General features: G+C 28.7%; 2 protein-coding genes across 2 annotated transcripts; both read right to left on the bottom strand.

The window, feature by feature from the left end:
• Nucleotides 1–6899: 6899 nt before the first annotated feature.
• LOC100159055 (alpha-tocopherol transfer protein) lies at nucleotides 6900–17103 on the bottom strand. The gene is made up of 6 exons (XM_001945513.5): nucleotides 16740–17103; nucleotides 15971–16133; nucleotides 15125–15374; nucleotides 13244–13354; nucleotides 13040–13145; nucleotides 6900–8025 (listed from the first exon to the last, which is right to left on the bottom strand). The coding sequence occupies exons 1-6, from the start codon at nucleotides 16885–16887 to the stop codon at nucleotides 7871–7873; spliced, it is 933 nt and encodes a 310-aa protein (XP_001945548.1). The 5' UTR covers nucleotides 16888–17103; the 3' UTR covers nucleotides 6900–7870.
• Nucleotides 16968–21752, bottom strand: LOC115033858. Its single transcript, XM_029488354.1, has 2 exons — nucleotides 21725–21752; nucleotides 16968–17328 (listed from the first exon to the last, which is right to left on the bottom strand). Exons 1-2 carry the CDS (start codon nucleotides 21735–21737, stop codon nucleotides 17027–17029), a joined length of 315 nt encoding a protein of 104 aa, XP_029344214.1. The 5' UTR covers nucleotides 21738–21752; the 3' UTR covers nucleotides 16968–17026.
• Nucleotides 21753–22035: the final 283 nt, after the last annotated feature.

Below are 22035 nucleotides of genomic sequence, written 5' to 3'. Positions count from 1 at the left end.
TTTCCTTATTTAATATTCACATAAAAAAATAACATTATATAGCCATACAGATAGTATTACAAAAACATTGTTAATTATTCAAAAGCGCATACATACCATCTATTCAGAACTTAGAATATAAAATTACTGAGTGTTATAAAAAAAATTAGGTACTATAGCTATGTTATGTTAGAATATATTATATTATTTATCTGAGTAATCGCTGAAGCGTTTTAAAAAAAACCCTAGATCATGTTCAAAATGTATCTGCTATACTTGTCACAAACTGGAATAACATTTTAGTGCCGTACCTGCTGTTTATTTTTTATCTCTATTAACTGTTTCGTTTTTTTGCTCGAAATATTATTTTCGTAAATTTTTAATCTACGAAATCATACATACTTTTTGTCGTATCACTTGTATTAAATGACGCTCGTTAAGGCCTTCGACGTCTTATACTCGAACACTCTACGTTAATGACTCTACCCAAAAATTATATTTGGTTGGACCTGTTGACGTAAGGTGAGTTACGGACTACGGTGGTATTTTCCATTCTACGTTTGTCCTGTTATTCCTTATTGACCATTGACCATATATTATTATGATATTATTAGTACAATAATATACCTACACTAGCTTTAGCACTATAGACATAAAGGTAAAACTTGAAACGATTGCAAGAAAGTTAAACGCAGTTTATGGTAGGAAACACCTTTATTGCAATATATTCAAATCAAAAATAAAATATTTTGGTTAAATACGGTACTTGAGAACTGACTTTTTAGTAACATGATTGAGAACACTCAATTAGTATTTTTTTTCAATTTTTCCATAATATGTAATAGCTGTTATTGAACGATTGAACACGATATTTGGTACCGGTCCAGGTAAATATCGAAAATAAACTTTGAAATGCTCATAAAATGTTTGATGACCTAGGAAAGTGGCTTAAATAATTTTTGTTTACAATTTTAATTCAGAAAGAAGTCGGAAATGAGTCTATTACTTTTTAGTATTCATGAGCTACGTTAGAATAATATGTATAAAAACGGTTTTATTGAAAAAATACAAAGAAAAAATAGTACCTTATTAAAATATATTCAATTTAATATTTGAAAAAAAATGAGTTGATTTAATACAGCATTCAAAATACGTTGAATACACAAGAAATGTACATAATATAGGTAACTTATTACTAGGGCTGGGATTTATATGTAAATACATATTTTTAGTAAAACATGATAAATTAATTATTGCAAATGATAAACGTGATTTGCAATAAAATAAGATATATTTTATTTTACATATTTTTACATACTTTGTAAAATGTTCGCTGTTTTTTACATATTTCGTAAATGTTGACGATTTCGGTGGTTTAATAATATTTTACATTTATATTTAGATAATGGTACTCAGCAAATTGTAAGTGTATAATGTATATAGGAAATAAGTAGGTTAAAATAAATATTAATAACTTGATTTTAGTTTATCTTATCTGTTTCTGTTCGATAACCATATACCTTAATGATCTATAGATTATACTTTATGTTCAACAATTATTTGACAAAATATACTTATGAATTTACAAAAGTACCTATCAGAATATCAGTTTTTGTGTTCATTAATTTAATTCAAAATGGTCCTATTTGGGTTTCTATTGATGAATCTACTGACTAAGTCAGTATTAAGACCAAATCGCTGTACATTTATTTTTGAAAATTTAAAACAATATATGGTTTGTCATTGTTTAACTTTAAATTGATTAAACATCAATTGTATTTCAATTTGACAACATATTTTTTTTTACTATTGCATATTTTTTAATTTATTACCACAAAATATTATATTTTTTAAATTAAATTAATTAGACGTAAAAAACAATAAATTGTATTTATTATTCAAAAATTATTTAGAATTGTATTTTAATTTAAAACTTTAACATATTTTAGCAATTTTAATTACATATACATGTTCATATTTTTGGTTTTTTATTACATATAAATCCCAGCCCTACTTATTACATTTTATTATTTAGGTGTCGTATTTAGCTGGTCGGTAGTTATCATTTTATAAGGTTTCAATTAAATTACAATTTATGACTATGACTTTGAATATTTTATTTATATAGGTACTATAATATATACATTTATCATAGCTTATTTAAAAAATATAATATATTATTATTATTATTATTATTATTATTATTATTATTATTATTATTATTATTATTATTATTTGTTAGGTACATTTAAATATTGTCAATTATAAAAAAGTTCTGCGAATCGTTGGATAGACAATTAAATGATAATAATAATGGTAACGTGGTGACATAAATAAATTCGATCTCAACCGTATTAGATTTTTGGGTAAGCGGTGGTGAATTTTTTTGTGAATTTTAAGTGTTCTAAACCGTTTGGCCAAAAAGGTGTCAATCGTTTCATAGCCAAATTTATTTCACTTAGATTCGTATGTATATAGTCCCCTCTCTCCACGTATGACAGTCACACACAAACAGTATTATAGCAGTGAATTCTCATCGCACACACAATTGCGGCGGTGGTGTTAAATAACAAAATATTATGACTCCTCAGCACTATTTGCTTCCATCTATGTAAGTGATTACATACTAAAATCATATATTATGTATTATTATATCGTGTCCCTGTTACACACATCTTTTATTAAAATACAAATTCAGTCTAGTTAAGTATTCGTATATGTCTTGTATTTAAATACTTTTTCGTAGGTTTTTTAAATACTTTTCAAATGCTTTTTGACTAGTGTATTTTAAATATGCAATTAAGAATTATCTACTTGTAAGTTGTACATTTTTATTTTATTCCAGAATACCGAAATATAATTTTTTCCTTTTTAACGTTGTTTTTCGATGATCAATATTTTTGTTTCGTATTTTACTATTTTAAAAATTGCTCCTTAATAATATATTATTATTTTGCTAATGAATGTTTACGATTTTATCAAATACGTGGATTACAACAATACTTAAAATGTACCTATATCTATCTAGCTCGAGTTTAACTTGAAAATATAATAGGTATTTCACATCTAACATTTTTGAATAAATTAAAAAATATACTTATCAATTAGCTATTTTAATTTAATAATAATTTTTAAGTGTACATTTGTGATACACGTACGTTGTACAAATATTTCAATAGGTATACAAAAAAAGTACTTGTAAAGTATTTTGAACTATTTAAAAATATATTTTTATTTATATCCAAATAATTTTTGAAGATGTATTTGAATACATGTTGCGAATAAATTTGAAAAGTAATTTTAACAATATTTACTATATATTTTACTATATTTAGGGGATTCGATACCGTGATTTTTTTGTTTTTGTCTAACATACGTGTGACATAATATTTTGGACGTGTTTTTTACCAAACATACCAATTGATCTAATGAAGCGATAAGAATTCTGAAAACAGATTTGAATTTTCGTCAAGTCTACTTAAAATTGACTTTCCCACATTTTTGATATTATCCCCCAAATTCCTAAAAATGTGATATTATTAAAAAAGAGTATTTAAAAATTGTTATATTTCAATTTTCGGAGAGGTTAAAATCAAAAAATCTAAAATATGGGAAAGTCAATTTCAAGTAGACTTAACGATAAATTCAAATCTGATTTTAGGATTCTTATCGCGTCATTAGATCAATTGGTATGTTTGGCAAAAAACACGTCTAAAAAACTATGTCGCGCGTGTGATAGACAAAAACTGAAAATCACGGTATCGAATCCCCTTAGGGCCCCTATAGTAAACTATAGTAAACTGTCATTACAATGGTCTCAATTTTTTTAAGTTTTATTTTCATAAATTTAATAACTTATATTACATAACATATTAATTATTTGTTATTTGTCACCATCATTGCCTGATTGCCCCAATAGTATAGTAGTTTATTTTATAATATAGTGAAACGACTAAACCATACTCTGCTTTATTCCATTATATTATGTATAAAAAATAAAATACTTGTCTACAAAATGGCATCAAGGACAATTATTAAACAAATTACTTTATATCATTAACCAATAATTTTCATATTAACATTTTTGAAATAATGTTTATCAATTTATTATTATATATTTATATACCTATATTTAGATGAACATGATTTGACACGACACTTTTGATCTATAAGTTGTATTATTAAGTTGTTAATTTTTTTTATCTTTAAAACAAAATCAAATCGATTTAAAACTATTTTTATAAACTGGATAAAACACGGAAGTGATTACAATACTAAAAACGAGTTCTATTACAAGTATTTAAAAAAAAATCTTTGACATTTTTCATTTTATTCTCCTAGGTACAATTGTAAGACAAGACGTGTAATAATTAATTTATAAACATTATGGTTACTGTAGTTTGATTTTCATTAAAATATTGTCATATACAATGAAAACGATTATTTTAAAGGTGTTTATTAATAAACTTGATTTTACATAATTTACCCCTTTTTTCAGTCAACATATTTATCACTAAAGTATGTTAAAAACTAAAAAATACTTAATTTAAAAAAGTTATTTTGTCTGAATTCTAACTTTTTTAATTAAACTAATCAATTAATAAAAATTATTTAGCCCTACCTTGGAAACCGTAAAAAATACTCAAACATTATACGGTACAACTTTGTGCTCATAAAATAATCGTTGAAAACATATACTTATAAATCTATTAGGTACATACATACCTAATAGGTATAATATACGTACGTACACACTAACACGTTAACAATGTATTTGATATTATTATATAACAACAAAATATTCTTCAAGGTGACGATCGGTCATTCAATTTTCAGTAGAACATTTTTCACCAAGCTCATTACTATAATTAGAATTAAATATAATATTACTATAAACGTTTTTAAGTAGAATTTCAATCGAGGTAAAAAAAAATGCAATTAAAATACAATATATTATTGCAATTGTTTTTAAATAATCTAGTACACAAATCCTTATATAGTTTTTGTGTATGTTTATTAGTTATAATAGTTCCTATACCATTAATCATTTCAAATTTTGGAATCTTTAATATATAATGCATGTTGTACTTTGGTTGATAGATTAAATACCTAGGTACAATATACAGTAAAGTTGTAGGTAGTACTACTATTTCTTATTACACATTCTAAATAATAAACTACAGAATGTATAATATAATATAATGTTAAACAATTCATGTGGCAACCATGTTGACAAACGTTTTAGTTTATTTGGTTAAGATCCCAAAAATCTAGAACGTTTAAAGTTTCGTATAACTCCTTAACTGTATTTTTTTTTCCCGTGTGGTGATATCTATGTATTACAATTAAATAGCTTATTCAATCAGTTATTTTAATGTCAATACAATAGTATAATATAAGAACTTACAAGATACCTAATTATTATGAAAACAAACCAGTCAAATCTCTGTATTAATTATCTATGTAGGTACCTAATAAATATAAACTATTGAACCTGATGTTACCACTACTTACCTACTACTATGCTCGGTTCTGATACGTATCGACTATACAGGTGGCAGGTATAGACATTTTGTTCCTAAATACACAATATCCTTTGATTTAGGCACATATGCTGTATCCATCTACGGTAGTCAATGTATAATATAGGTATAATAAATCGCTTTATCTCTTCATATATAGACGACTGAGCGAACAATGTTTAGAGATGATGTAGGCATTGATTAATTATGAAAATTATAAATATTAACAATAAAAAAACTATTAAAAAATAAAATGCATTGATATACAAAAATATATCTTTAATCCAAAACTATACACTCGCTTAAAACAGAAGAGCGCATTAATTGAAATGAGTTAATAATAATTTTTGAGATTTTTAGATGAATCTGTAATTAAGACTCGAAACGATTATCCAGCAACGCCAACTCATCAATATTTTAATGTTATAAATTGTATAAAACGAAACAAATTGTTAATACAATAATACCTCATGCAATTTCAGGGCTTAGTCGAAAGCGGTCTATTGAGATATTTTGTGATATTATATAGGATTATAAATCTGAAATTATAATTGAATTAATATTAAAATGTATATCGACATCGGAAATTCGAGGTGGAGGCGAATTAACGACGTTGTCAAGTACAGCGATATTTTATTATAAGACTGGGTAGAAGATTGTTATAATTATTTAAAATTACAATCCGTGATTATAACAACCATAACACAAAAACTAATAATTAAACATCAGTTGACTCATCAATAGGCATAATATAATATTCTCCAATTTCCGGATGTCGACTTATAATCATGACGTCACACCAGTCGGTCCATAAATACATCGTATGATTCCCATCGAGTAATTTTGCAGACGTCTGCGATTATATAATATTGTATTTATTAATACACGAAGGACGCGTAGTATTTTTTATATTCATTGATGTCTGCGTTATTATCTCAATAAAAATAAAATATTATTATGTTTTTTTTTTCGCAGAAACGTTACAATTTTGAGAGATATAAAAATAAACTTCGCGTGAAAAACGTCTAGTATATTTTTGACAGTGAACATTTTTTTTTGGTTATAATGGGATTGAAAACTCAATTAAATAACGTATACGTTTTCTTCAAGTATGAAATATACATTAAATTATACACAAATCAGGTTAATTGGATGATTTTTTTAATCGAGTGAGTAAATATTTTAAATAATAATATAATATTTGTATTTGGAGACATGAACTTGAAAAGAATTATCATCTCATGAAATGGTTGAACTTATCGTAACTTGTGTGTGTGTTGGAAGGTGGGAAAACCATCAACCTTCAAACAAATAATTACAATATTATGTTCAGTGTTTCAGTGATCACTAGTTTCTTATAGGTGATTAAAATAAATACTCTTGAACAATATCAATTAATTAATTTTAAAAATATTTTTAATAAATCAAAATTTAATGTAGGTACACCCATAGTAATAATTTATATATTTTTTTTAAATTAAAATTACATTATATTCCTTAGTTGCTAGCGGTATCATAACAATAATACGTTGTAAAATGTATCGAATTGAATTTCATTATTATATTCAATACAATTTTACGAAATAAAAATTACAAAAAATAATGTTTTTTTATAAATAACGTACCATCCTCCAATTCTAATAAAAATAATAAGTATAGGGTGCTCTAAAAAAAATATATATATATATTATTTTAAATTGTAGAGGATTTCTCCCCTCTCACCACAATTGAAGCACTGATGAAGTCATTAGGATGAAACAAATGATATAAGTAAGTACAATTATTAACATTCTAGAATCGCCTTTGGAGTTTGACCGAAAAAATATTATGATGTATACGACGATTACTAAAAAAATATAAGTTTTCAAAGTAATTTTAATAAATGCATTTCTCAAACGCACGTGTAACTGTTGGGTTGTCTGAAAATGTTCTTTTTCGTTTATTTATTTAAAATTATGTAATATATTTAATAGGGTCTTGGGTCGGTGCTTACGTGTTGAACCATTTGTATTCATATAAACTCGCGGAAATCGTACAGCCAAAAGCTATAAATACTTATAACTGCATCATGGGTGAGCGTATAATAAAAATGAACTCGAAAGAAGTTAAGAATAAAGGTAGAAACTACACATTTTTTTTAAAAGTCACATACTACTGTACAGTTTCTATTTAAAAAATATGAAAGATTGACTTATACCTACTACTAATCATATAGGTTACATAAAAAACGCATGTTATTAATATCACCGAAAAAAACTAAACACTGTACAATACCTATTGAGTCTATGTCAGATAAACTTATAAAACAAAAAATAAATCAATTCACAAAAAAAAAAAAACACTATTTCTAAAAACTAAACATAAAAATATTAGTCGACTTCGAGTTTTCTAAATGAGCCTTCAACTCCAGCCAACATATTCACCTTAACGCAAGGTTTCTTCGTCCTTTTGTTCTCATCACAATTGACCGAATTTTGAGATAGGTACCATTCCCTGTGTTTTATCAATTCTTCTTGCCAATCAACTGTAATTGAAAAAGAAAATTATTATATTAATAGCAATACTAAAATCTGTATAGATTATTGGCACGAACGTATAATATATCACAATAAGTTAAATATCAGTTTCCAATAATTACTGAATATCCCCCCCCCCACCCGACTAAAAATATAATAATTTCATCGTGAATGTTTTTAAATGTTAACACGAAATGTCTTCTATATTACTGTCTTGTGTTTTGTTTCATTTTGTTTTTTGTTTGATGACCAGTCCAACATTGTTATCGACTTCATGTAATATAATATGATGAGATACCACGTTTGAGAAACATATAATATTATTCCGTACAGTATATTTTATGATTCAAGTGTTATATTATTATTATTTTCTCAACACTGTTCGGACACATTATAAGAAGTCAAAATAAACCGCGGATAGTAATAATGTCATGCGCACGAATCGCGGCGCATAAAAACGGCACGTTTCATAATAATAACGACGTGGTTGAAAAAAAAAACTCGATCGCACTATAACGTGCATAAACGACGCATATAATGTATAACAATAATTGTGTACGCATATAACAATATTATGTAGCTATATATAGCTGTATAGTACCTATAAACAAATGATATTGTTGTTGGGTTACGTCGAAACGAGTAAAATAATATTGTCATTGCGGCGGATGCAATTCAATATTATTGTTTTAACAAACAGGTATCCGAATTCCAAAGCTTACAAACTGCAACACGCGCCGTTCTATAGACGTGACCGTAAAAAATGTACGCCAGCGAAACAAATAACAATAATAATATAGGAAGTGTATGAAGCGTATAATATTATGGCGTCACGCGTGGACATAAAAATCGTAAATACACTTTCGTCCGCCACGTGGGTCCTACCTACTCGCATGATATCATAGCGTTTGGTGGGCTTAAATCCGGAGGAAACTTCTACACTTTTCTGAAAACCTAACGCTCCACAATATAAATAATAATAATATATTGTACGTACGCGTACATTGTGTATTATGGTTGGACCTCCGTCGGCAATGGTCCGATCGCGTGAAATAAAACATAATATTATCATAGTAAACACCTGAATAATAACGGAACAATACTAACAGCAGCTATATGGGTGGTTTTGGATAATTATATGGCGAAAAGAGGTTTTCGAAGCGATCGATTTGTAGAAATCAAACGAAAAAAAAAGTCAATAGTAACGTCATCGACACGCAGCTGCAGCACATTTAAGTGCCAATAACAGCGAGAAACGAAGTATATTATAGCTGCTGTCAGACAAAAAGTGTATCAGGCTTAACTGACCATGTTTTATCACACTAGATACACAAAACAGAAATATTATGACGCACGAGAATAAAAACTGACCGCTATACACGCACACACGGCCGATTCGAAGATGGACAAAAAATTGTAATTTAAAATATCTGAGACCACGTCTTATTATTTGTATAGGTCAGTGATAGGTCCCTGTCCCGCAGGGTGTAGCGAACTCATCGTGATGAAAGTCTATGCATGCGAGGAAAAAATGTATATTATTATTATCTGATTTTGGGGGTAGTCGATTAGGGACAACCACGTTGTCCCATAATTTAGCATATTGCGCTACAATTTTACAATTTTCTGACGTTTTTTTTCTGATCTTGGTTAAAAAAAAAAGCTTGTCCTATCAATGAACAATATACATCAGTAGCATAAGGCAGTGGAAAAGTTAGGTGGGTAAATCGCTTTATCTGTTATCGTTTTTGTTGGTTGACGCCGTTTGAGCTGTCTTTTATCCTGTTGTAATAGGCAGTTATCGTATCAGACTCGAACTTGCAGTGTCCATAGGCCGACCGAGTTCGGTTTAATAATAATAATCGGTATCGAAGTGTCTATGGAGCACTAGTTACAGTCTATATCGACATTTCCATACATTATTGTAAACAGTATCTGAATTATTATTATAATACAAATCTAGGATAAACGATAGTATGGTAAAGTAGTTAATAACAATACGGTATGCATCGGTGTGGCGCGCATAATTCGGTCGACCTAATATTAATATTATTATTATTACTATCATCAATTCGGCCTCGCCGTAAATAATATACAATTATTATAGAGTAATAATTAGTATGCGCATATCACATGGAAGGCGCTTTAGTTATGGTTTTTTTTTTTTTAAGAGAACTTCTAGAAAAACAATATGGATACGCGTAAGTGTACCTATATTATTATTATGTAAATTCTAGTACAGGTGCATATTATTATCGTTCCACGTCGTGAAATTTACAAATGGGCCTTGATCGTGCAGGCGACCATCGGGATAATAATATTATTATCGATATCGTCGACGTAGAAATTGTATAATTTCGTATAATTTTAGACTTTTTTCAATACAAATACCGTTTTTATAGTACGTCGTATCACATTTGATGGTATTTATAGACGTGATGCAATTCGATGATTGGTAATTATAATGGTATTAATAAAAAGATTCCCCGCCTACACTATAATTATGATATGTAGGTACTGCGTATAGCATAATAATTATTAAGTAGTCACTAATATTATTATGATAAACACGTTGTTAAATTATATATTTGAGGTTTGGTCTTGGCATTCACAGTTTTTTTGTGAACACAAAATAATAATATATTCAATTAGATACAGACGAAAACGTTTCCGTCTTGACACCACGTATCACCGTCGTATCCGAGTTCCCAACGACGCCATTTCATCGGTGAATAAAATATGCTATTTTTACGAAGGACATAAGAAATTAATATTTTTATTTTGGCGATTACTAACAACGAGAAGTAAAATAATCGTTTAATAATATAATCCTACTGAGAACGAATGGTTACATAATATTATCGTGCCGTTGAATGATCAATCCGTGATACTGGTCGAGACACTCGAAGTCAGACGAAATAAGCTTTACAACTAGTTTTTGTACAGTATTAAGTAATACGATATAGTAAATAGTAACACAATATCACGTTGTAAAATTGATGAACGTAGCAAAATACAGGTAGTAATATTATTATAGCTATTGTAGCCAATTCAAAATTACTGAAAAATCCCGGCGTTAGATACTTAGATGGTAGTTGATAGTTTATACAGATAGTATTCGTTCGTCACACAATTTATCACTGATTACAAAAAAAAGGTATCCGAATACGTCGATAAAAGTAAAAAGGACGGGTTTTTATTTTTTTTTTTTTTTTTATGACGCTTAGAGAGCGAAGAGTTAACATCAATAAATTATAACATTCTTGCTTGTCTGTATAGGTTGTTCTCGTTGGTATTAGTCACCGTCTTCGGTGCATCGAAATCCGGTTTTTCAGTTAACAAACGAGTATAATATATTATTTGTTGTTGGTGTTGTTATAAAGAAATAACGAACGCAATTATTATATTTAAGGAAATAAAAGATCCCGGAGGGCATAATATTAAATACGCGATAGCCTGTTCCATTATTTATTCGTTCACAAAGCAGCAACAATAAAATTATTATTACTTATTTAAATTAGGTTCCTACGTTATTCTAGTGAAGCATTAACTATTGTGTTCAAGACACACGCATCCATATTTTTATCAAAGCGTCCGATGTTAATCTAATGGTTTTCTCAAAAATACGCTCTACCGGGATTATAACGATCCTCTTGTCCGGTAGAATCAACCAAATTTTAAATTTGATTTTTATTCTTTTTATTAATGAATGTAAATACCCTAAACTCCGAATTTAACTTTATTTTTTAAACATTTTTATGTTATACTTTATCACAGTGGGCATACATATTATATAAAAAAGAAAATTTTAAGTTTTTTTTTCTTCATTATTTGATATAGAATAAAAATTCAGATTTCAACCCAAGCTTTTTTTCAGAAAAAATAAAAAACAATAAACAAAATCGGACAGTTGTGCGCGAGGTCTGAAAGTTTTCACCGTGTAGTTATTTTTGTTAATATAGTGGTAGATATAAGTGGAAAAGTATTAAAATGTATTCATGTGGCAACTAAAATATTATAAAATATAATTTACACATTGTATAGAATTGAGGAAAATTTCGAAAATCGGCCACCCTTAATGCAAAACGCACGTCAAATCGTCTGAAGCCAGAAAGTCGACAACCCAGACATCGTAATATACGTTCACATCAGTCACAGACGACTCATCGCGTGTTAGGTTATAGGTAATAATAAGTAATATATTTCACATCAGCCGCGGTGATAAACGGTCGTAAATATTAAAAACGAGTCGCGCAGAGCCGTTACCGATGATCGTCCGCGTGAAAAATATAACACGTCATAATAAAACATAATTCATATTATTATTATTATTGTCTACGGTCATTATGGATCGTTAAAACGTTTCGTCGCGCAGTCACGAAGACGACTACTGTATTGTAACACTACCTAATTAATTACTGCTGTAAATAATGATTGGGCGTAATAATAATATACAATTAATATTATTGTTGATGACGTTAAATTTTTAATTTCAACGACGAGACATGAACCTATAGTCTTGCGGTACAGTGTAAACCTTGTGGTGTATATATAAAAAAAAATGTATGATGGGAGTTTGTTAAATTTCAGATCCTTCAGTAGGCAGGCGAGACGTAGCTTAGTCTAGAATTATAATAATAATTGAATGACTGCTGTAATATTATAATATTCCGCGGGGTAAGCAATAGTAACATGTTGCGCATTGACTTTAAAAATTGTATTATTATTACTGGTTTGGTGAAAATAGGTTTGTCGACGTTTATATAATCAGTAATATCATAATGTTAAGGTATAGTAATAATATACCTACGTAATAATCATGCGCATTGTAATAATTTAGTATGTTATGGACAATATGTACCCTTATAATATATAGAAAGATCAAAAATCTATTAGAAATTGTATTGGAAATTATTAAAAACAAAGACCGCAACTACTGTAGTACTGTTATTGCAGGATCTATAATATTTTCATAATATGATCGCGATTATCGATGTTATGTATAGTGGGGGAGGGACTCACCAATTAGTTCTTCGCTAGTTTTCGGGAAAGTACCGCCGTAGTCCAGAGGCAGGATGTCCACACCGATGTGCTTCTTCATATCTTCCAGGCTGCTGTGGATTTTAATCTATAACAGGAGGGACGAGAATAAAACGGGCGTTACTATCGGGATGGTCTTCATTTAAACAATATTTCGTTTCGAAACACGTCGGAAATAATACTCACTCTGTTGGCGATTTTCTTTTTCAAAACACTCAGCACCATGTTGACCATCGTTTGAGCGTAGCTGGGCATGTTGATAATGTGGATTTCTTGAATCCGCAACGGATAGGCCGTCTAAAAACGCGATTTCAAACGCATATTAATAAAACTCCATTACAAACGAGGTTAGTGTCCTAACGAGCATTCCACGATAATTTTTCTCTGGACGAAATGATGTTTGCATGATAATAATCTAATTATGTAGGCTATGGCCTAACAAAACCTACCTACAATACTATACTATAATAATACAAAACGCGAATATCAATTATTATAGCCCACGTAAGTTTGTTGATTCAATAAAGTTCGATTGTTTTTGCCGATATACCATTGCGAACACAAACGACTATTATTCTAATCAAATATTGGAACGACTGTACACTAATACAGTTAAGATGCACAACTACGTTTAACTCTTAACGCATTAGGTAAACATTATCATAATATGGTTTTACAAGCCCTAAATCCGCGACCCCGTCAAAGTTAATTTAGCATTTAAAACGATTAGTTTGTAATTTTGTATAAAGTGTAAAACCACTCCGAAGTATTCTGGCATGTCTTCAACTGGTTTTGTAGTCTACGTCATCGACGCACGTTATTATAATTATTATGATTACGATGTTGTTAATTAGTAAACAATTATAATTAACAACTATAGATAGGTAGGTAACTAATAACCAAAACAGTTTGTATGATTGATAGGACTCGTAGTAGAATAATATAGAGTTGTGTACATATACATATATTATAATATTTTACGTGCGTCATCGTAAGTTGTCGGACATTGGTATTTCTGGTAAAAACATTTTTTTTTTTTTTTTTGAAAAAACCACAATTTAAATAGAATTTCCTGGTTCGTCATAATTATTATAATTTTCCACGGATACAAATAATATATTATAATATTACATCGAGGGGCGGGGGTTTGTAGCGTTCGAATTTTATTACGTTTGTAAATACACCAACACGAATCGTATACAACTATTATTATTATTATTATTATTGAAAACTGGTAAAACGATACACTGTGGATCAAACGACCGAACGACTTATTATTTAATGCGAAGCATATACGCCTTGTCTTGTATTACGATATCGTTAGTAACCTTGACAATGAAATCGAACGATTCCGGTATAGATATCGCGATTATGTCGTCATAAGGACGTAGCAAAAACCGATCTAACTAGTTTCGCGATTCAAACCATAAATTTACCATGCAAGACGCGGAGACTTGCAGCAATCATGGTGAAATCCAGCCAAGTTTATACACTGTTCGCAAATACCTATGCAAAAGTGATATTCGAAGAATGTGCCTACGACGGTAATAAATCGATTTTTTTTTCAAAGAAATAATATTCCTGCAATACCGCTTTGTGCGTGTGTATTGTACTACAAGCTTACCAGCTGGTCCATCGCAATGGACTCGTGGGTGTATAGATGTTTAAGGACTCTCATTTTAATGAAATATAAATAGATAGGTATTATAATAGGTATAGGTGCGCCGATTCAATATACGGAGACTAAGCCGCCAATGCGATTCGACGGTCGACGTTTTTTAGTTATTATTTTGTGTGCGTGTGTGTTCTTATAAAAAAAACGAATGTAACGATTTTGGTGTCATAATAATTATTTTATCCAGAAAAATAATAAAAAAATTCAAAAACCGTTAATTTCTGTTTACGCGTTGTTTGGCAATTATTTCTCTGTTTGCAAAAAGCCCTCCGTCCATATTTGTGAATAATATTATTCATGTAGCCCGTCTACCCGTGTGATGTTTATTCAGATCCATAACATTAATTTGCGGTAGTCGTGTATAGTTAAATAAACAGAAGAAGTATACTCACTGTTGCGCAGTAGACAAACTTCTTCATATGCGGTACCATAGTGGTCAGAAGAGCCATGTTGATGTCTTTCAAGTCGAAGATGAATATTTCCTTTTTGAACATATCCAATTTGGACAGCCTAATATCGATGGACATAAAGTTGACCTTGACGTAGTCTGAGAATTCGAAATTATCTATTTCCGGGGTTCTGATACGACTTAGGGAGACCCTGTAGCCTTCCGGTGTCAGTTTCGGTAGAGGAATGAAAAGCCTGAAAATTGTAAAGAAAATTTGGTTTCAATATAATATTTTATTTATACTGAATTCAAACTTAAATGGTATTACGAGTTTGATTGTTGTATCATTACAGCTAATTATTCGATGTAACCTATCATTTTACCTCCAATATAGTATTACCAATATTCTTCTAATATTATATAACTATACAATCTATTATAAATAATTATTGTTATGATATAATATTATTATAGAAAAACGCTACAAATCATTGAACAATTTTAGACTGTTGGCAATTATTACTACCGGCTATTTAATATTTATTTAATATTTGAATAGTAGTAATATAAGTTGTATTATCGTCGACGTGTGCAATTATAAAATTGAAAAACATTAGGTTTGAATAATGTTATATTCTTACGACTCTGAAAATGCAGCAGTAATATTGTATTTACGCGTTTAAATTACTAAACCTGACATGTGCGTGATTACTAATTAGAAGTACGCGCATGAAACAAACTTATCATATAAAAAAATTATAGGTACTTATTAGGTACCATAGTAAATAATGGCTTTTAATAATGTCTATATGCATAATATATTATAATACTGTATAAAGTATGTACTTACGATGTTTTCATCGATCGCAAGAGTGGTGGTGAAGTAGGATCTCTGTCACCGAAGAACTCTGGAACCATTGACTTTAATGTGTAATATTGATCCAAAGACTCTTTGGTCCTCTCCAAACTGTTTTTGCAAAGAATTAAAAACAAACGAATTCTTCGTTCATCGCCTACAAATAAATAACAAACATGTTTTTAATTCTAACTCGTTAAGTATAATATTATTAGAGAAAAATACATTGAATTTTAGAATTAAATCTCTTTTGTTGGCAAAACGAACTATTGTAAGTTGTAACTGAGCACTTTGAATTAATTACGAGAAGTCATTAAACCTAGTGACAACTTTAAATATCTAGGTATTTCTTGAGTTTATGTGTTTCTTTTTTTTATATAAAACGAGTTACGAAGAGTACTAAACTGAACTTCCGAATCAATAAATTTATAAATATCAGTTATAATAAAAACCATGAAAATATTAAAATGGGTTGATAAAAAATGCATTGCAAATCGAAGTTTTTCATATTATTACATTATTATGCACCTATGTCCTAAACCTATACGTATTCTTAATAATATTGTCTTACCTATTAAAATTTACAAAAAAAAAAAAAACAAAAAAACTTCTCAAACGGTGGACAATTAATTATGACGTTTTTTTTTTATGTATTCATTAAGTTTTACTACACAAACTATAATATTATTGTATCATAATATTATTTAAAATAAGTACCTTATTTATGTAGTTTTGATTATTATATTATGACATTATAAATTACCATCAGGGTTGGGGAGATGGGGCTGTTTACGCATCCATTCCACGATGGTCTGCACGTCTGCGTCGATCTTTTCTTCGGTCATGCCCAGGTCCTGGTAAATCTCCTTCAACTTTTCCGGCGTGGGCAAAATTAAGGTTTTCGTGGCCATTTCTGCTGCTGCGCGGTGAATGTCGTCCGTAGATGAATATGACTACACTTAGACAATTCTCGGTACGGGTTCGGACGATATCTGCGTGTCGGTGACGAGATTTTTATCGGTTTGATATTTTCTGTGACTTGTGATATTATTATTGTCGGGATACAACTCTTCGATGGTCACCGTCGTCGCAGTCGTCGCCGTCGCCGTATCGATAACGACTTGTACTCGACCAGTGTCCGACGAGCTTCATATATATAACGACGCGGATACAACAAGTGGTTCTCGCCCCCACCCAACCGCGGTCGTCGCGGAAAACCCACCGCGTATACCCCACCGCCCGTGGAGGTAGTTGTGAAGCACAGCACTGGTCTTCGTTGTTTTTGTCTAGCCGCGGTATCGACTCGTGCCGAATCTCAGTGATTACGTGTTCGTAATTTACGACACAAAGGTCTGGAAATGTTTATAATATAATTTATTAATAATTTTTTTTTTGTACCACGATACCAGAATAACGACTATTATTACGACTAAACGTATCCTTGGGAGCTTATATCGCACGTTCCGGCAAGTTCACGCAAACGGGTTGACTACACCGCAATCAAACAACCCAACCTGACGTCATCTGGTTAGACCAGTGATTCCGGAACCCCGATTGACATATTATGGTTAAAATATTTTAGGTTTATCACGTAGATAGTCTTAGAATATTATTGTCTGCACTCACTGCAGTACATTAGATAATACTATGATTAAATAATAGGTAGGTACACGTTATGATATTATTATATGATATCATTATTGGCAATTATTATACGCATCATACGATACAACAGAGTGATTTTTTAGCACGTTCACCATGATGTCCCCTTTTACAGTAAATTTAATCAAATTCTGATTTTCAGAAATTTTAAGATTACCAGCTAAATACCATATTTTGAGTACTACTCAAGGAGTGTCCTGTGACGATACAAACTTATATTTTTCAAATGAGGACAACCTCCCCACCCAAATGTACTGCAAATTATTTGGCTGATGATTTTAATGAAAATTCTGGTGTATCTAGATCAAAACTCTAATGAGTAGTTTCTGCGTTATTAGAATGTTTATACTTAGGATAATAAATTATCCTTAAAAATGGTATTATAAAAATACTAACTGAATATCTCAGCTTCACCTATGTGTAGTTATATTTTTTGTGGGAAATCCTATAGTATAGTAGAACATAGCATTCATGTTACGAATTGAGTAATTCATTATTAATATATTACGAACACTCTGTCCTTTTATATAGTTTTACTTGTACCTTGCACGAAACTACGCATTAATACATGATATTATAACTTATTATAGTGTATAATATAATATTATAATATATTTGCTATTTTAAAAAAAATCTAAATTGAATATATTACCGCTTGTTATATTCTTATTATAATTAGGACGCTTTTCAGGAACATGAACTGCATGCACGGTCATTCGTGAAAAGGACAAATTTTATTAAATTTCTAGCTTTTTGACCCAACGAATAAAACTGTATTAAAAATCTAAAAAATTTAAAACTGAAAATGTCCGTGTACGGCTCAAAACAAGTAAAAATGTTTTAAAAATTTTATCGTGTGTAAAAAATGTGAATATAAAAAAATCAGTGAAAATATATTTACAGTCATTATTGTTTTAGAGGAACACCAAAAACCAAAATCAATTCTTTCGAAAACCAATTTTGCGTAAAAATTCCCAGTTTTCCTTATTTTTATTTTTTTCCCGGCGCTTTTGAAAACTACTGGGAATTTTTTATTTTGATCTCGTCAATGCACTAACTAGATTCAATTTTCCATCAAACAAGTTACTGAACTTAAAAATCGATGCATTATTTCGACTATTTATTGTGTACACAGACACAAAAAATGCAAATAAAAAACACACATCGCTGTAAAATCAATACATTCATCGCTCTGCTTAGAACCCAAAATGAAAAGAGGAGTTCCTATTTGGAAAATAGAGGTATTTTCATAGAATGATCCTTATAGGGGACAAAAAGCTCGATAATTATTCGAAAATATATTATAAAAGTGTAATTAATAATAAATTATAAATTCCAAAATCAGGATATGAGTAGATGCATAATTTAAGCATAAAAATCACCCTGTAAATATATAATTTAATGGCTGGGATGTATTTTTATAACTAATCATTGATAATAATTGATTTTGGGCCGGGCTGTAAGATTCAGTAAAATAAGGAATCGAACATATTTATTCGCTTATTTCAAATAGGAGTAAATTCATGAATAATATTTTTTTTATGTTTTATTATTATTAGTTAAAACTTTCGAAGATTAGACTATTTGGCAAACATGATCACATCATTACAATTTTAAGAGGTAAGTAGGTACATAATATTTACTATTTCATTGCAAAGAAGGAAAAAAAATAATTTGTTTGTAGAGTTGGGTGGTGATTATGAATTTGTTAATGGTTGAAATTGATTAATGATTAAGATTGTTCAGAATTTCAGTGAGAGTCTGGTATATTTAAATTGTTTCTGGTGTTGTGAAACCTATTGCCTTACTATTAACACCAAACTATTATAATACTGATAAACTATTTAGTAAATATAGTGTGTCGATTATATTGGTAATTATTTACTAATTATTAGATATTATAATATCGTATTATATCGTCTCAATGTAGTTTATTTACCCTTTAAAACGGTTTAAATATCGGTGTATCATTTTGTATAATTTGTTTATCATTATACCTCGAAGCATAGATTGTAAACAGTCTTAAAAAAAAAAAAACGGTATTTAGATTAATATTAAATTTTCCCATACCAACTCAAACTAATTAAAAATATAATACTTTTATGAATAAAAAAAATCCACATACATTTCATTAGTTATAAAGTAACTGTATTGTATACTTGTATTCAAATTTTAACTATATAATACTTATATAATAATATATAATTTGAAGGTGAATTTTAAATATTACATTTAAACGACCTATACCACACAACTTTTTTTCAAGTTTTTTCAGGTTCTTTTTACCTAAATTATGTATATAGTAATTATCATTTAATTTAACAAATACAGCATTATTTAATACATATTTTTAATTTTTTCAATGAAATAATCGAGGACTGGTATATAGGTAAGTACCATTGCTTGAACTCATCTATTGAAATCAGCTTGTTGATAAATACAAAAAAAGTTTTAAATACTTAAACGTACTATAAACCATAATATTTAAGTAAAAATATAACTGCATAATGTCGAAAAATGTTAGTTACAAAATCGTATAAAACTTATATTAAAATCAATGTTTTTATGAAGATATATGAATATCGTTGGCGGTGAAGGTGAGGGATCACACAAGCTTTGAGGCAGTACAATTATAAGATTATATTAAGATACCTTAAGTGTAATTAGTTTGTTCGCTAAATGCAAATTATTAATAGACTCGATTATTAAATTAATATATTTATATTATTTTCGTGGTAAACAAAGTGTAATGTATAATGACTAGAATAACATGATAATATTATATAAATGACAGAATTGTATTGTAATAAAACAATATTTCATAGTATCAGTGTGAATCAAAGACTATAATAATAATAGTCTTATGTAAAACTATAGCAAATAAATCCTATAATAATGATAATTTTGTACATAATATAGGTACTACCTAACAATGCTAAAACAGGAAATTTAACTCTTAGATATTAAAACGATTTTTTTCCAATTATAAAACATGTTTGTTACCATATTTATTTTTGATATTAGACTTAATAAGTTATTAGCTTACCTAAAAACATTTATCTATTCCGGTATTAACTAATAATTTATAAAGAAGACATAATAATATTTGTTATGTTATAATAGATTATTAAATTTTTATATAATATTTGTAATATGATTTCAATTTTACAATAATATTATAGGTATATAATACTACAAATCCATCCACATTTTAGTATTCTGTATATCAACAAAAAAACTAAAATGGTCATCAAAATATCTTCATTCATCTATAACTATAGATATTATACTTTGGTTTTTAACAGGTATATTTTTATTTTTTAATAACAATACTTGTTTTTATAATAATAGTAAAAATAAATGTTTCACGTATAATGCCCCTGTCGGTTGGCCTTATCCATCAGCAGTTATAAATTCATGGTTAATTTGCATTTGTTATTATCATATAGGTACCAAAAATATTCTTTATTCAAATATGTGAAGAAATGTAAAATAAGTGCAATTTTAACACATTATTAATAATATTCAATAAGAGTTATTTTATTGTACCATATAAAATAAAGGACATCGGAAATTTTAAAAACATTGTTTTGAGGTTACCTAAGGTAAACACAGCTTGAATTATATTTCAAACATAATTTTTTTGTTTCTCATTTAAAGAATTTACATTTTAAAAAAAATTAACAAAATAGATAATTAACTGTCATACACCGAGGTTAACCGAATGATATTAGCAATTTATACCCATCGTCATTATTCTTTCCATAATTTTGATTAAATTATTATTACATGTAGAAAACAATTTTCCAAATAGTACCAAATATTCCAATGATCAACGGAGGAGTAGACCGTTTTAAAAATGTAATAATCGGACTAAAATTCAAATATTATTTAAATATATAAGCAAAATGTAATTTTTTTAGATTTTGTAAATCTTCTATTTTAACAATTTATTCTCTAAAATATCTCTTTTGTCATTTCCAAGAGTATCTATCTAAATTTGCGTTAAAAAAATAAACATTTTATTGACACTATAGAACTAAAATGATCATAATATAAGCGATCAGTTTTTTTATTTGGTCTTACCCGGTAAAGCCATACCAAGGATGTTTACATAATTACTTGAGACGCTATAGCATAGTTAAAAAGTAAGAGTTTTAAAATATAGAATAACATCACAAGTGTATATTTTTAGTAACATGTTAATTAGATAAGTTAAAATATAAAAAAAATTAAAATATTTTATTTTCAATGTCGTAAATATATACTGCACACATTTACCTACTGAATATTATAAATAAAACACGGTACAACATTAGATTTTGCATTATATGAGAATTCGTAGAGGGAGGTACCTACTTATTATGTACAAAAACTAGCTTTTTTTTTTATCAATC

This window comes from Acyrthosiphon pisum, chromosome A1 (genome assembly GCF_005508785.2).
Source record: "Acyrthosiphon pisum isolate AL4f chromosome A1, pea_aphid_22Mar2018_4r6ur, whole genome shotgun sequence".
Classification (NCBI taxonomy): Eukaryota; Metazoa; Arthropoda; class Insecta; order Hemiptera; family Aphididae; genus Acyrthosiphon; species Acyrthosiphon pisum.
The sequence above is the reverse complement of the archived record's forward strand: the minus strand, read 5'-3'. Positions and strand labels throughout refer to the sequence as shown.

Excerpts from the sequence above, each read along its gene's own strand:
- LOC100159055 (XM_001945513.5), bottom strand. The coding sequence starts at position 16,887 with ATGGCCACGAAAACCTTAATTTTGCCCACGCCGGAAAAGTTGAAGGAG. Across the intron at positions 15,375-15,970 it reads TTGCGATCGATGAAAACATC|GCTTTTCATTCCTCTACCGA; the intron begins GTAAGTACATAC and ends TACAATTTTCAG. Across the intron at positions 13,146-13,243 it reads AAAAGAAAATCGCCAACAGA|ATTAAAATCCACAGCAGCCT; the intron begins GTGAGTATTATT and ends CTCCTGTTATAG.